At 37.1% G+C, this 15,193-nt stretch overlaps 1 protein-coding gene across 1 annotated transcript in view; it reads left to right on the top strand.

The window, feature by feature from the left end:
- gpc6b (glypican 6b) overlaps positions 1-15,193 on the top strand; it is a gene marked incomplete at both ends in the record, with an annotated part of 42,337 nt that overhangs the window by 7,228 nt on the left and 19,916 nt on the right. The window contains 2 exons of the mRNA XM_079429225.1: positions 1,356-1,747; positions 7,937-8,102. Of these exons, the coding sequence (XP_079285351.1) occupies positions 1,356-1,747; positions 7,937-8,102 (558 nt within the window). The remainder of the gene's footprint in view (positions 1-1,355; positions 1,748-7,936; positions 8,103-15,193) is intronic.

Raw genomic sequence — 15,193 nt, 5'->3', positions numbered from 1 at the left:
TTATTATTTAGCAAAGGCTTCATAATTATAATATAATAATATAATATAGCACAATCTTGTGTACCTTATTGCTTTTTTACAGTTATGCCATATTAAAATATTAAAGACAAACATTTATTGCAACATCCAGAACCGGAACGATCAGTTTTATAATTCCCAGCATGTTCTCTGTGTGAATAAATACCCTGTTTACTGTGACATTAAGAATTCAGAGGTTTCATCATGCGCTGTGATGATCGGGACACACAAACAAAGAGCGCTGACGAGTTTGTTAGAGAGAATGTGAGCAATACTGTGCTGCACTGCATTCAAATGAGCATAATGGCATTGAGACGAACCTCATGAAGAAGCACTTCACAGAATTATCTGTGCTCATCAAAACAGTCCGACTCTGCGATTGACCCTTCAGTTGCTTACAGTGTCAGTCTTTACAGAGCGTCCCGAATGAGTGAATGCTCAAACTGATTGAATATTCTTATGTGTGCCAGATTAAAGGGTGATATCGCAAAGCCATTCTTCTTTAAAGAAAGAAATAGTTTAGTTATGCATTAAAATGATTTGACTGCAGAGACCAAATCAAAAGTGATATATATTATATATGCATTACACATAAGCAACTTGTACAATTAATAAGCAACTTTTGATTTAAATTAATATAAATACAAGCTTTAGAATAGATACTAATTTTAAGATTGCTAAATTTACATATTTTCTTTTAAGCTCTTGGTGAATTTATATAAAGTAATTCAATAAATTGAGTTGATTTACTTGCAGTAATATTATCTGGTATTTTTTTCAGCTGTCTTCTCAAACTTTAATGTTTTTTCCTGCCTTGTAAATGTTAAATTTCAAGATATTTTTCATAAGAATCAATAAATATATGCACCAAAAATGAACCAAACTGACACTGAATTCTCATTATAAATGTGTTTTCATTAGTGAATTAAGAATAGCTACTTATTTTCATTTATCACTCAATAACACATCAGTTTACTTACTAATACTGAACAATTCAAACTACACTGAAAAACATTTTCAGTCAGATATTGCTAGTAAATATTTTACTAATAATTACAAAGAAACAGCGAGTAACACATTGAATTAAACTTAAGTAAAAACTGAAATAGTGCTTTCTTGTGCTCCAATAATCTTTATTTAATTTACATCTTTGAGAAACCAGCTAAATCGTTCTATATATTGTCCTATCCTAACAAATCTCAATGGAAAGCTTATTTATTCAGCTTTCAGATGATGCATAAATCTCAATTTCAAAAAATTGACCCTTATGACTGGTTTTCTTGGTCCAGGGTCACATTTTTAATGGACTGTTAAAGCTATATTTCTTGTGTTAACAGAGTTCTTCTTGGAGTTGCTGGAGAACACCGAGCGCTCTCTGAATGAGATGTTTCTGCGCACGTATGGGAAGCCCTACTTGCAGAACGCCGAGGTCTTCCAGGGCCTGTTCGCCGAGCTGAAGCGATACTACACAGGCGGCAACGTCAATCTGGAGGAGATGCTGAACGATTTCTGGATGCGTCTGCTGGAGCGCATGTTCCAGCTCCTGAATTCCCAGTATCTCATCACCGAGGACTATCTGGAATGCATTGGAAAGTACATGGAGCAGCTTAAGCCCTTTGGAGACGTTCCCAAGAAGCTGAAGTCTCAGGTTACCCGAGCATTCATCGCCGCCCGCACCTTCGTCCAGGGCCTCATGGTTGGACGGGAAGTAGCTAACAGGGTTTCTAAGGTGAGCTAAAGTGGTGCTCATAAAGTGGTGCTAACTGACCTGTCAGACTGATTTGTGCTTGTGATTTTATGAGAAAAAAATGAAACCTATAGCATCTGAAAGTATGAACTGCATTCAGTGTAAGTGAAGGTAACATGCAGAGTGCATTCATGCATGAGGTTTGAAAATACAATTATATCAGAGCATATGTTTTAGGGCCCTTTGAAATCTTTTTTGTTTTACTTTTTTCCGAAAAATCATTTTTTTTGTATAAATTTTACTGCATTCCGTTTTCTTTTCCAGTTTTTTCTGGATTCCATTTTAATAGTTCAATTAAATGTAAAGCATGTGTACTTAATTGAAATCATGAAAACTTATAGAATTTATTAAAAGTTTTATAAATTTCGTTTTTTTGTTGTTTCAATTTTATTGGATTCTTTTTTTCCATTTTAATGGTTAAATTAAATTAAAAAAAAAAAGTCTAATCAATTGAAATGATGAAACTTATAGAATTTAACAGTTTATTAAAATTTTATAAATTACACTTTTAGAACCTTATGAATTTTTTTTGTAATTTTATTTATATATATATATATATATATATATGTGTGTATATATATATATATATGTGTATATATGTGTATATATGTATGTATATGTATATATATATATATATATATATATGTACATTTTTCAATTAATTAAAATTAAAATGTTAGGGACATATGAAATTTATATATATTGTTTTTCATCTTCTCAGTTTAAATTTTACTCTTTTATTCTATTCTGTTATTGTATTCTCTTTTATTGTATTCTATTCTATTTTTTCCAGTTTTAATTTTTCTGCATTCTGTTTTAATGGTTAAGTTAATGTTGTTTTTTCCCCTCAAATTCCTTTTTTTCCATTTAATATTTGTTCCCTCATTCATCAGTTGAATTGCGCTATACTGTAACTTCCGTTATTATGGATTCCATTCGCATTTTCCACATTGTGGGAAATCATCGAGCCCTATTGTATCCCTCTAAAACCGTCCTTTAGAAATACATTAAACCAGAGAGCTAGTTTGCTGGTCTTACCTGATTTAAGATAATTTAGCTGTTCCCTTGGTCTGGAAAAGCTGGTGTTTAACTGGTTTAGCTATATAGTCGATTTCTCATAATAAACTCTAATATACCTGGAAAGACAGATCCACATGACTTTAAACTATGGTTTATAAAAAATGTGATTTCTCTATATACTATAGATCTCCTGCTTTACCATTATGTGCTGCTACACAGTACTGAATCATAGGAAGGAAAATGGTGTCAGAAATTGGGTTTCTGCATTTACGGCTATTGTTGGTTTAAGGATTAGCAGCTTCTTCTGAATGAAGTCTATTATTGACTCAGTTGAAGTTCACTGCTCTAAATGCACAGCGTTGTGTGTGAGCTCAAACGGAGAAGGTTGTTCAGTGTTTTAATGGCCTGATTTACTCACCTTCATTTTCCAAATGCATGACTTCATTTCAAATGTGAAGAACAAAATGAGATGTTAGGCAGAATGTCTGAGCTGCTCATAACAAAAATGCATTGTAATTTATACTGCAAAGCTACAGGGTTATTATCATTAACTAAAACTAAAACCATAAAAGCATTTCATTACCTGTTTGTTTTTTTTGTGTATTTCAACTAGTTGCAAAAAGCGACAGTTATATTTTCTAAACTAAGTTCTAATAAAATTAACTAAAACATAAGAAATCTATATAGACATAAAAAATAAAAAGACAAAAACACAACAAATTTACTAAATCTTTAAATTAAAATGAAAACGGATAATCTAAAAATAAAATAAAATTTAGAATATACTTCCTTTTACCCATTCGTATGTTTGGGCTTGGCATAACAAGAAAAATAGTGTTCTTGTTAAAAATGCCAATGAAGTTCCATTTCGAAAAGGGATCTCCACTCAGCGTCTTCTAGAGGGCGCTAGGGGAACGCCTTAAGCGTGACCAGTGTCTGAAGCATGAATGAAACAATGACAATGAACTTGACATTGGCAGGCGGCAGCCTATGATGTAACAGTAAAGCGACTACGGGTATAAAAGAGCCCTTGTGTATGGAAGCACACGTGTTTGACTCACAAGAGGTAAGGATGCGCTCATTGTTTGCATTCGCGGGGCTACTACTAGCAGAGGTAAAGCCTGTCTTTACTCGAGTTTTAGCCAGTGTTTGCACGAGCACGTTCGTCACTCGAGGGAGTTGAACGAGCTTAATATGATGTATTCTCGGCAGTTTCTGTTCTCTCCTGATCTTGGAAGAATTTAGTGTTTGAACAGAGTGTGATTGGCTCTCGGGGGAGTTAAATACACACTGCGAGATGCGATCACGTTAAGAATCCTCGTATGCTTTATTCTCTATCAAAGGTTGAGAATTGAGCGCCTCTCACTCGCTTTTCGGGTCTCGTGGCTGCCGAGGCAGTTAGACAGACCGTTCACGGGGATTGTAGGCGGGGCATGGGAGGAATCTGACGAGGAGTGCTTTCTCTTTCAGAATTCCTTTTTGTTTCTATTTTGTTTTTTAGAATAGGAACTGTTTAATGAATGATATCGATAGTACTTTTAGGTTGACCATGGTTTGAGCTCCTCTCACCTAAGAGAGTTATGCTGAGCACTCTGCTCCGCATAATGTTTTGGTTGTGAGGCTCTCTGTGAGCCTTCCTGATCAGCTGTTCTTGAGCCTGGTAGCACTCCCCTCCCTTTGAGGGTCGTTATGCTTAGATTACAGTTCCCTAGAGCTCCGCTTAGGCAGTACTATCAGTATATAGGCTCGATCGTGAGCCTCACTGTCTCGGGCGTTGAGTGTGGTCAGGTCTCCTCCTGTTTAGAGAGTCGTGATACTGAGACCTCCACTCTTAGGAGCTCCTTGTCTAGGGCTGAGTGTTTCTAGGCTTCCTCTCGTTTAGAAGAGCTCTGCTTAGGCAGAATTAATGTGTAGCTCTTTCTTTTTGAGCCTCACTAACTGCCTCTGGAGTTGAGTGTAGCTAGGTCCCCTCTCATTCTAGAGAGCTGTTTTGCTGAGACCTTCATTCTTGAGAGCTCATCAACTGGGACTGAGAGCTGTTAGGCTTCCTCTCGTTTAAGAGAGTCATTCCGCTGAAGCCTCCACTCTCCAGAGCTCTACTTAGGCAGTATTAATGTGTAGGCTCTTTGGAGCCTCACTAACGGTCTCTAGCACTGAGTGTAGTCCGGTCTCCTCTCGTTTTAGAGAGTCCTTATGCTGAGACCTCCATTCTTAAAGAGCTCCTTAACTAGAATTGAGTGTCAGGCTTCAGTTAGGACTGAGTGTTGTTGGGCGTCCTCTTGTTTTAGAGAGTCTTCCTGCTGAAGCCTCCGCTCTCCAGAGCTCCGATGGGGTAATACTATTAGTATGTAGGCTCTGTTGTGAGCCTCACTAACTGTACTAGCGTTGAGTGTATTCAGGTCTCCTCTTATTAGAGTTGTTATGCTAAGACCTCCACTCTTGAGATCTCCTCAACTAGGATTGAGTGTTAGGCTTCCCCTCGTTCAAGGGAGTCATTATGCTGAAGCCTCTGCTCTCCAGAGCTCCATCTTTGGCAGTAATATGAGTATGTAGGCTCTTTCTTTTTGAGCCTCACTAACTGCCTCTGGCGTTGAGTGTAATCAGGTCTCCTCTCATTCTAGAGAGTTGTTATGCTGAGACCTCCACTCTTGAGAGCTCCTCAACTAAGGCAGAGTGTTGTTAGGCTTCCTTTCGTTTTAGAGAGTCTTCCTGCTGAAGCCTCCGCTCTCCAGAGCTCCGCTTAGGCAGTATTAATGTATAGGCTCTTTCTTTTTGAGCCTCACTAACTGCCTCTGGTGTTGAGCGTAGTCAGGTTTCCTCTCGTTCTAGAGAGTTGTTATGCTGTGACCTCCACTCTTGGGAGCTCATCAACTAGGACTGAGAGCTGTTAGGCTTCCTCTCGTTTAAGAGAGTCATTCTGCTGAAGCCTCTGCTCTTCAGAGTTCCACCTTTGGCAGTAATATGAGTATGTAGGCTCTTTCTTTTTAAGCCTCACTAATTGCCTCTGACGATGAGTGTATCTAGGTCTCCTCTCGTTCTAGAGAGTTGTTATGCCGAGACCTCCACTCTTGAGAGCTCCTCAACTAAGGCTGAGTGTTGTTAGGCTTCCTCTCGTTTAGAGAGTCTTCCTGCTGAAGCCTCCACTCTCCGGAGCTCTGCATGGGAATTATTAATGTGTAGGCTCTGTTGTGAGCCGCACTAACTGTCTTCAGTGTTGAGCATAGTCAGGTCTCCTCTCGTTCTAGAGAGTTGTTATGCTGAGACCTCCACTCTTGAGAGCTCCTCAACTAAGGCAGAGTGTTGTTAGGCTTCCTTTCGTTTTAGAGAGTCTTCCTGCTGAAGCCTCCGCTCTCCAGAGCTCCGCTTAGGCAGTATTAATGTATAGGCTCTTTCTTTTTGAGCCTCACTAACTGCCTCTGTTGTTGAGCGTAGTCAGGTTTCCTCTCGTTCTAGAGAGTTGTTATGCTGAGACCTCCACTCTTAAGAGCTCCTCAACTAAGGCAGAGTGTTGTTAGGCTTCCTTTCGCTTTAGAGAGTCTTCCTGCTGAAGCCTCCACTCTCCAGAGCTCCGCTTGGACAGTACTATTAGTATGTAGGCTCTGTTGTGAGCTTCACTAACTGTACTAGCGTTGAGTGTAGTCGGGTCTCCTCTCGTTTAGAGAGTTTTGCCGAGACCTCCACTCTTGAGAGCTCCCAAACTAGGATTGGGTGTTAGGCTTCCTCTCATTCAAGAGACTCATTCTGCTGAAGCCTCCACTCTCTAGAGCTCCGTCTTCGGCAGTAATATGAGTATGTAGGCTCTGTTGTGAGCCTCACTAACTGTACTACCGTTGAGTGTAGTCAGGTCTCCTCTCGTTAGAGAGTCGTTATGCTCAGACCTCCATTCTTAAGAGCTCCTCATCTAGAGTTGAGTGCTGTTAGGCTTCCTCTCATTTAAGCGAGTCTTCCGCTCTTCAGAACCCTGCTTAGGCAGTATTAATGTGTAGGCTCTTTCCTTTGAGCCTCACTAACTGTTTCTAGCATTGAGTGTAGCCAGGTCTCCTCTCGTTCTAGAGAGTCATTTTGCTGAGACCTCCACTCTTAGAGTTCCCTACTTTGGTGGGTGAGCTTGTCTATGACATTGTCGAGCTTTGAGCTGGCCTTTAGGAGGCTTTTGGCTCTGGTTCTGGCCACAGCGATTTGCGGAGGCAGGGATGATGTTCCTTTGAGTCTTTGACTTGGGGAATCTAGTTATTTGGGCAGTCATCCCACAGCATGGCTGCGTTGGTATATCCTTCCCCTAGCACCCTCTAGAGGACGCAGCGTGGAGTTCCCTTTAGAAAGGGAACATCTCAGGTTACGCATGTAACCATGGTTCCCTGAGAATAGGGAACCAGACGCTGCGTCTCTGTGCCATGCTTCGGGCATTCCTGCGTCTCCTTCAGACAAAGAAGTGGATGACGTATTCCACAGGTGCTCTTTTATACCTGCAGTCGCTTTACTGTTACGTCATAGGCTGCCGACTGCAAATGTCAAGTTCAATGTCGTTATTTCATTCATGCTTCAGTCACGCTGAAGGCGTTCCCTTAGCGCCCTCTAGAGGACGCAGCGTCTCGTTCCCTATTCTCAGGGAACCATGGTTACGTGCATAACCTGAGACATTTTAACATTTGATTGGGACCTAAAAATAGCGCAGAATCTGAAACATGTCTCCTTCATTTTATGTCATAACTTTATGTATCAGAGACCTAAAATGTTCTGTTCGTTTCCCGTTTTATATTACATTTTGAATCCTGGATGTTTGGACCCAATATGTGTGTTTATTTCTTTGCTGCCTCAAAATGTGGCTAGAAACTTGCCTAAATACCAGAATGAATCATCTTAATAATAATTCATTTGGATTAGTTCTACTTTAAATTTTAGTTTTAACTTATACAGTATATTTAGAATTTATTTTGGTTCTCAAAAGTATGATTTTCATGTGAAATTTGAGGAACTTGCATGAGCAACTTGACATTTTTCACTATTCTTCTCAACTGCATTGAGATATTACAGTATGACACTATGATAGTTTGTGTCTGAAATGATGAGTGTTCTTTTGTAGAACATTTGTTATTATTATTTCCATCCATATGCATCAAAGGAACTGCATGTGTCATCTTATGTCCGCAGGTCTCCATGAGCTCTGCGTGCGTCAACGGCTTCACTAAACTGCTCTACTGCTCATACTGTCAGGGTTTGTTCACGCTGAAGCCCTGCAACAACTACTGTCTGAATGTGATGAAGGGCTGCCTGGCCAATCAGGCTGATCTGGACCCGGAATGGAGCAAATACATCGGTAAGAGCCTCTTCAAACCTCTAACATAATGAATTAAGCGCATGTCAGCACCGGAAATCTGAACCGGAATTGTTGACTTTCTTATAGGGCTGGGGTGATAAATTATATCTTATCGAGATTGTGATCAAATTTGTTATTAAAGATGATAAGTTCTGGTCATTTTTACTCAATATGGGTTCATCATACAGCAGAAATGAACACAACAAGAGCCAGCCGTGGCATGTGTGATATGTGTGAAAGAATGGCAGGGTTTCATCTGACGCACAAACTCAAACTCACGTGACGCTCGTGGTGTTTTTAGCATCTTTGTCTCAATACATGAGGACATGAACACATGAACTTCATCTCCAGAGCTGCTCTGAGAGTCACTTCACCAGCTTTACATCATTTTATTTGAGAAAAACTACCGTCATAATATATACACACAGATCTTCATGACAAAATAAAAGTATATGTTAGAATAAAAATTATACAAAAGTAAATATATTACTATTGTATACTAAAATGTACTTCTCAAAGTAGTAAAAGTATTATTATTTTTAAGGAATATTATAAAGCTAAGACATTTTTTCATCCGTGTTTTAAATGACACAGTTCTGTTGTGTAGCATCTTATTTGTCAAAAAATAAAAATGCAATGGTTCATTGTAAGTTAATTGCTATATTTCATTTAATTATATTTAAAACAAAAAAAATCTGTTGCGCAGCATCTTATTTGACAAAAATGCAATGTTTTGTTGTAAATTGATTGCTGTATTTTATTTTTTTATGACATTTTAAAAAATCGATTAAAATGTTAACGTTTGAATTCATTTTATTAGACACTGTTTTTGAGTATAAATTGTATTGAATCACAAAACACAGAAATCAAAATAAATAAATAAAATCAAACAAAACAGAAAACACAGAATGTTTAGGAAATAAAATGATTTCATGGGCCCCTAAATTAAAAATATTTCACTCTGTGTAGTTGTGAACAAACAAGCTGTTTACATTCATTCTCAAGGTCTAACAAACATGCTTTTTCTTTTCCCAATGATATTAACATAATATTTTTATTAACACTACTTTCTTACGATTCCCATCCCGACTCATAAGTGACGTAGTGTTTCAGCTCAGCATCTAAAACATTTTCTGTGCTATTTAGGATAAAAACTGTACATTTTACTGGCTCTCGCCCAGGCAGCAGAGCTGTAATATGAATCTGGAGAAGCTGTGAAGCAGTAAAGGACATGTATACTGACATCTGCTGTAAGATGCTCTTGTCAAACCGCTGGTTGCATGACTGACAGCGAACACCCACAAACCTGCTCAAGACAATCTGTACAAGACCTGAGCGCTTTTGTTCAACTGGTCAACAGCTTCCCTGAGAATCACAGCAACATGAGCCAGAAACCTCCTGTACTTCACTATAGTATATTTGACTCCACCTTAGTGTGAAGGTTCGCATTCTTTCACGTCATTGCACTGTGTTGCCTGTTTAAGAATATTTTCCCCAAAATAAGGATTTTGTCAGTATTTACTCACCCTCATGTTGTTTCAAAGCCGTATGGTGAATAAGATTTAGGAGCTGCAGTGGAGGAGATGCTTGAATTTGCAAGAGTGTAGGTTTGATTTTGGCATTGGTGTACATAACAGCAGACAAAATTATTGCTAGGGATAATTTAGTAGTGGCTGGATATTGGTAGGGACATGTCACAGCGTTTCTACTAAATTCTACACCCTTGATAATCATAACAAGCGATGTCCGACTTTGGAAACTATAGTTCTCTCCTTAAATATGAAGAGCTCAAACAACAGATTAATGAGTTACTCCAAATTTCACAAAAAGCTTATGGACATAATTATAATATAAGTCAGACATTGAAGTGAGTTGCTGTTTTTGTCACTCTTCTGAGGAAGATTCATTCACTTGTTTGCCAATGTACCACAAAGAGAAATTTTGGTCAGATTTTGTTTATCTAATGTCATTTTGTAAGTGACCTTTCTTTCTGTTTTAAAGAGGTTTTCTTTGGATCGTTTGACTACTTAAAAGAGAATTTAGGAAAATATAACTTAATTAATTTGTGTTTCCTGGTAGCTAAATTTCACATACATAAACAAATCTGGCTCTAACCCTCTCTTTTCCTGATCTGAATCAAAAGATTTGCGAACCGACTCTGAAGTTCTGATTTAAATCAAATGATCCGAGCTTCGAAGACTCATCTGAATAATCATCCACGAATCATCATTTCAGATCATGACTTCGGAGCGCAGATCGTTCAATGCACGAAATGATTTGCAAACTCTGTCCGAAGTTGAAATCTGAATAAAAAGATTCACAAAACCGCTCCGAAGTTCCAATCTCAATCAAGTGACTCTCAATACGCTAACCGATTCGAGCAGTTTGAACCAATGAATCATTTTGTGGTGCAGTGATTTAACTGATTTGAAGTTTTGAAAAGCCCCGTTTCACCCATCACTATACATGCTTTTTAAAAATCATTACAAGCGATGTCAAAATTTTAATTTTAATGGCTCTTTTGATCTGGTTTTTGCTAGTGAATCGCTTGAACTGATTCATCGAAGTGACGAGTTTGAATCAATCTGAGCGGTTTCAGCGTAAATGACTCTAAATTCACTATATTTGAAATAGTTTGATCAGTTTATCAGAAATTATTGTTGTATCTGATTTTATTAGTCTATATAAAGTGATAGTCAATGTCAAAAGAGCAAATGGAAGATGCAGATGAACATAAAACAACATAATAGCTATAGTGGCCAATTGACTTCATTCAATGTTCAGATGTATCTTGTGGAAATGTTTGTAATTTAGTGCATATTTAATTAGATAATGCTCATTTGCATATTTAAGAATAGCAGAGGAGAAAACTTGGAATACAAACAATTGTCTTAATGTAGTGTGATTAAAAGACTAGAGTGTGGTGATCTATTAGTTACGTTTTTCATCCTATACACCTTTAGTGTATTATCTTAAATTAGATTTCACAATTAACGGATTAATGCTGATTTTGAGGAATTTAAACAAATGCATTTTGAAAACACGATTATTTAAAAAATCAAACAGATGCAAGTGTTTAATAAAAACTATGGTTTGATAAATTTGTGGTTCCTTTAGTGTTGCACTAAAAAAAAATGACAGCATTCAGGTTTGAAGCATGAGATTGAATAAATAATGACAGAATTTAAATTTTAAGGTTAACTTCTCTGTCAGCGTACAAGAATTAGTGCCATTAAACCCGATATGTTCTCTGTTGGAGTTTTTATTATGGTTTGAATTGGGTTCAGTTGCTGGGATGAAGATTTTACAGCAATGTACTTCACCATATAAGAGCAAACAGTGACCAGCTGTTGTGTCGAGCTCATGCTAGGAAGGCAGGAATTTTTCTCTCCGTTTATTCCAGGCAGATCTTGGGTAGCACTTTGGTTTGGCTTAGATGGGCATTGCGGGGCGTTTTTAACATTGCTTCCATAGAGTGGTCTGTGTTCAAATGACTTGGCTGGAAGGGGAAGTCCGGTTGCCTGGTGTAACCCTGGACCCAGAGTCATATCAAGGGTAATTATTCTCAAAGTTGACCACCAGTTTTCAGTTCCACCAAACAAGAATTTGCAAAGGGATGATAGAGTTTCCATCGGGTGTCAGTGCCTTTAAACTGAACCTGTTATTAATGGAGTAATGAAAATTAAAATTATCTGTAAATGTGCTCACCCTCAGTCCATCCAAGATTAGGATGAGTGTGTTTCTTCATCAGATTTGGAGAAATGAAGCATTGCATCAGTGTCTCAGCAATGGATGCTCTGCAGTGAATGGGTGCCGTCAGAATGAGAGTCCAAACATCACAATAATCCACAAGTAATCCTTCAAGTAAAGAACCTTTTGTTCTTTAATATTTTGAATTGTTTTTAGCTTTATTTTTTGTTTTTCATTTAAATGTTAAGTTTTGACATTTTGTTGTATGCATTTGTCATTTTTATTACATTTCTTTAGTTTTAAAATGTGTATAGGTAGTATTTATAAAGTTTTAGCGCTTAGTTTTGGATTTGTTTTTAGTTGTTTTAATACTACAATCGATTGCTTCTGTTGTCCTTGTGTGTAAGTCACTTTGGATAAAAGCATCTGCTAAATGACTAAATAATAATAATAATAATGCTACCTCCAGTGAAAAAGTCCATCTCCTGACATCTCTCACATCAAAATCCAGCCACATATTTATTTAGAGCTGTTTTAGACTGTTTTGGATTGTAAACAGTGCTTGATCTATACAAATTTCACTCCTGATTCAGACTAGACTTTTTCATGGGAGGAAGTGTTATTTGGACGCGTTTTTTAGCAACAGTTTGAAGTTAAAATTTCTTAATGTTAGATTTGTTTCTTACAAACACACAGCTTTTGATTTCAAAATATGTTAACTGATGGACTTGTTTCAGCTTTTGTCTTCTCCAGATGTTAACTGATGGACTGGAGTGGTGTGGATTATTGTGATGTTTTTATCAGCTGTTTGGACTCTCATTCTGACGGCACCCATTCACTGCAGAGCATCCATTGCTGAGACACATTTATACAAATCTGATGAAGAAACAAACTCATCCTAATCTTGGATAACCTGAGGTTGAGTGCATTTTCAGCAAATTTTTATTTTTAGGTGAACTATTCCTTTAACCAGTTAGCTAGATATAAAAATAGGCTTTTAAGTAACCAGCAACTTTCATTCAGAAAAGAGAAAACTGACTGTAGAAGACTACACTAATGCCATTAAATTATTCAGCTGAACTCAATTATATGGAATTCTTCTGAAAGCAAATAATCTGAGCTGCTGTCCACATTCAAGCTGAGTACTCTTACTGCATGTCATCTATTGACTCATTTGTGTCTGTTTTTATTTCTATAAATGCTCCTGAGGGAAATCTCAGCCCCACAAACAGTGTTTGCAGCGTGTTGTGCCAGTGTTACTCTGGCAGGATTGTCCCGAGCCGACAGAAATAGATGTTGAGCTCTAGTCCGGCCGAGCTTCCATTCACAGAACTGAAGTGACATGCAAATATGCTGAATTTAAATTGAATGCTAATTATTTTCAGCAAACAGTTCATCTTGGAGAGCTGCACTGTGTTTGGAAAACCAGGAGAATGTTACAAGACGTGAATATTTTTACAACATGCTGCAAGCTGCACATTTATGCAGTGAGTATTTTAGTGGTAGTGCATGTAATGAAATTAGTGCTGTCAAGCGATTAAAAAATTAACTAATTACACACTTTTCTCTGAAATTAATCATGATTAATCCCACCTAACATTAAAGTTTTTAGATATATTTTTATATTCCAATAATCACATTCAATCTTCAAATTTATGTAGAAACAGCATAAAGACAGTATATTTTTAATGGCATCTTTTATTGTGACTGAAGGCGAGTATCACTGATAACAATGCTACTGATGTCGAATCTTTTTTCCCTAATATTTAACCATTGACTATATCCATTCAACATGACAGTATAACTGAGAGCAATTCAATTTTAACATTTGACAACTTGACTTAAAAAAATAACACATCATCTTCACATAAACCCATTATAATAAATGTCATATTTACCTGTGCCCTTTAGCGAGTACGAAATATACAGAAATTGAATAAAGTTCTCAAACACTAAATTCAAAATTACATATAGATAAATCCTTAAAGATACAAAAGTTATTGATTTCCTCTTTTTTTCTTTTGTTCTTTGATTAATAGACATAGCAGCAGCTGGATTATTAGGTTGTTTTGGCTGCTATTACTTTAAGAGCTGCCGCTGCTGAACGTGACGCAGATCTGACACGCATGCTCAAAGTTTCATTTGTGCTTTAATATGAAATGATACAGGCTACAGTGTGCACTGTCATATTTGTGCATGCAATTGAAGAGCATGTGCTACAATCACAGTATAACGCCTGACAGGACAGGAAGATTCGTTTTTACTGACATATGGCCTGACAACATCTCATCTGACCCAAAAATTTAAATATGCTTAATGTGCCATCCAAGATTAGGATGAGTTTGTTTCTTCATCAGATTTGTAGAAATGTGTCTCAGCAATGGATGCTCTGCAGTGAATGGGTGCCGTCAGAATGAGAGTCCAAACAGCTGATAAAAACATCACAATAATCCACACCACTCCAGTCCATCAACTAACATCTTTTGAAATCAAAAGAAACAAATAAATCGTTAAGACGTTTTTAAATTTAAACCGTTTATGAGTCCATAATCCATAATAACGCTTCCTCGAGTGAAAATGTCCATCTCCTGTTGTCTCTCATTTCATAATCCAGCAAAATATTAGTTTAGAGCTGTTTTGGCCTGTAAACGGATCTGTGCAGATTTCACTGTAAGGAATGTTTTAATGTAAAATTCCAGATCATCTAAAACATTCCGCTTCAGAATCTCAACAGTATTCCAATATGAAAACAAATGATTTTTTCTTAATTCACATTTCTCTTTACCCTTGTTAGTGTTTGGCAAACACACAAATTAGTCTTGCCCTTTCTGCAGTCCTTTGTTACCAAACTGTAAACGGATCCTTATTGATTTTATTTGCTCATTTCTTTTTAATCGCGTGATTTGTTTCATTAGGTAACAGGATCTAGCCACAACTTCACAATTCATGAAAATTTAAGCCCCGAACATTTCCTGTGCCCTGAGAAGAGCTACTCATGAATAAGACATTATTAGAAGATGGACACAACACTTCAGAGCCGAGCAAGGAGTTTTTATCAAGTGTAATGAAGGGACACGAGTATTTGTCATTCTTAATGTAAACTTAAATTAAACTTATATCCATGCATTCATTATTTTACTGCTTAAATTTTCCCCAAAAAAGAATGAATTTGTCTAATTAATAGCCAATCTCTGTTATATTATTTAGGTAGTTGGTGGGTCAGGTTCATTCTTATGGGTGACAGACAGCAGGAAAAGAAAATTAAGGCCAATTAGTACTTATATTTTTCCTAAAAAGAAAATAATGTCTATTTTAAGGGCCAATTTTGGTATTAGTTTTTGCTTTTTTAACTATGCATAGTTAGAGTAGCAAAAATAAATAGATTTATTACTATTTTTGTA

Source organism: Barbus barbus, assembly GCF_936440315.1.
Source record: "Barbus barbus genome assembly, chromosome: 11".
NCBI lineage: Eukaryota > Metazoa > Chordata > Actinopteri > Cypriniformes > Cyprinidae > Barbus > Barbus barbus.
The sequence above is the reverse complement of the archived record's forward strand: the minus strand, read 5'-3'. Positions and strand labels throughout refer to the sequence as shown.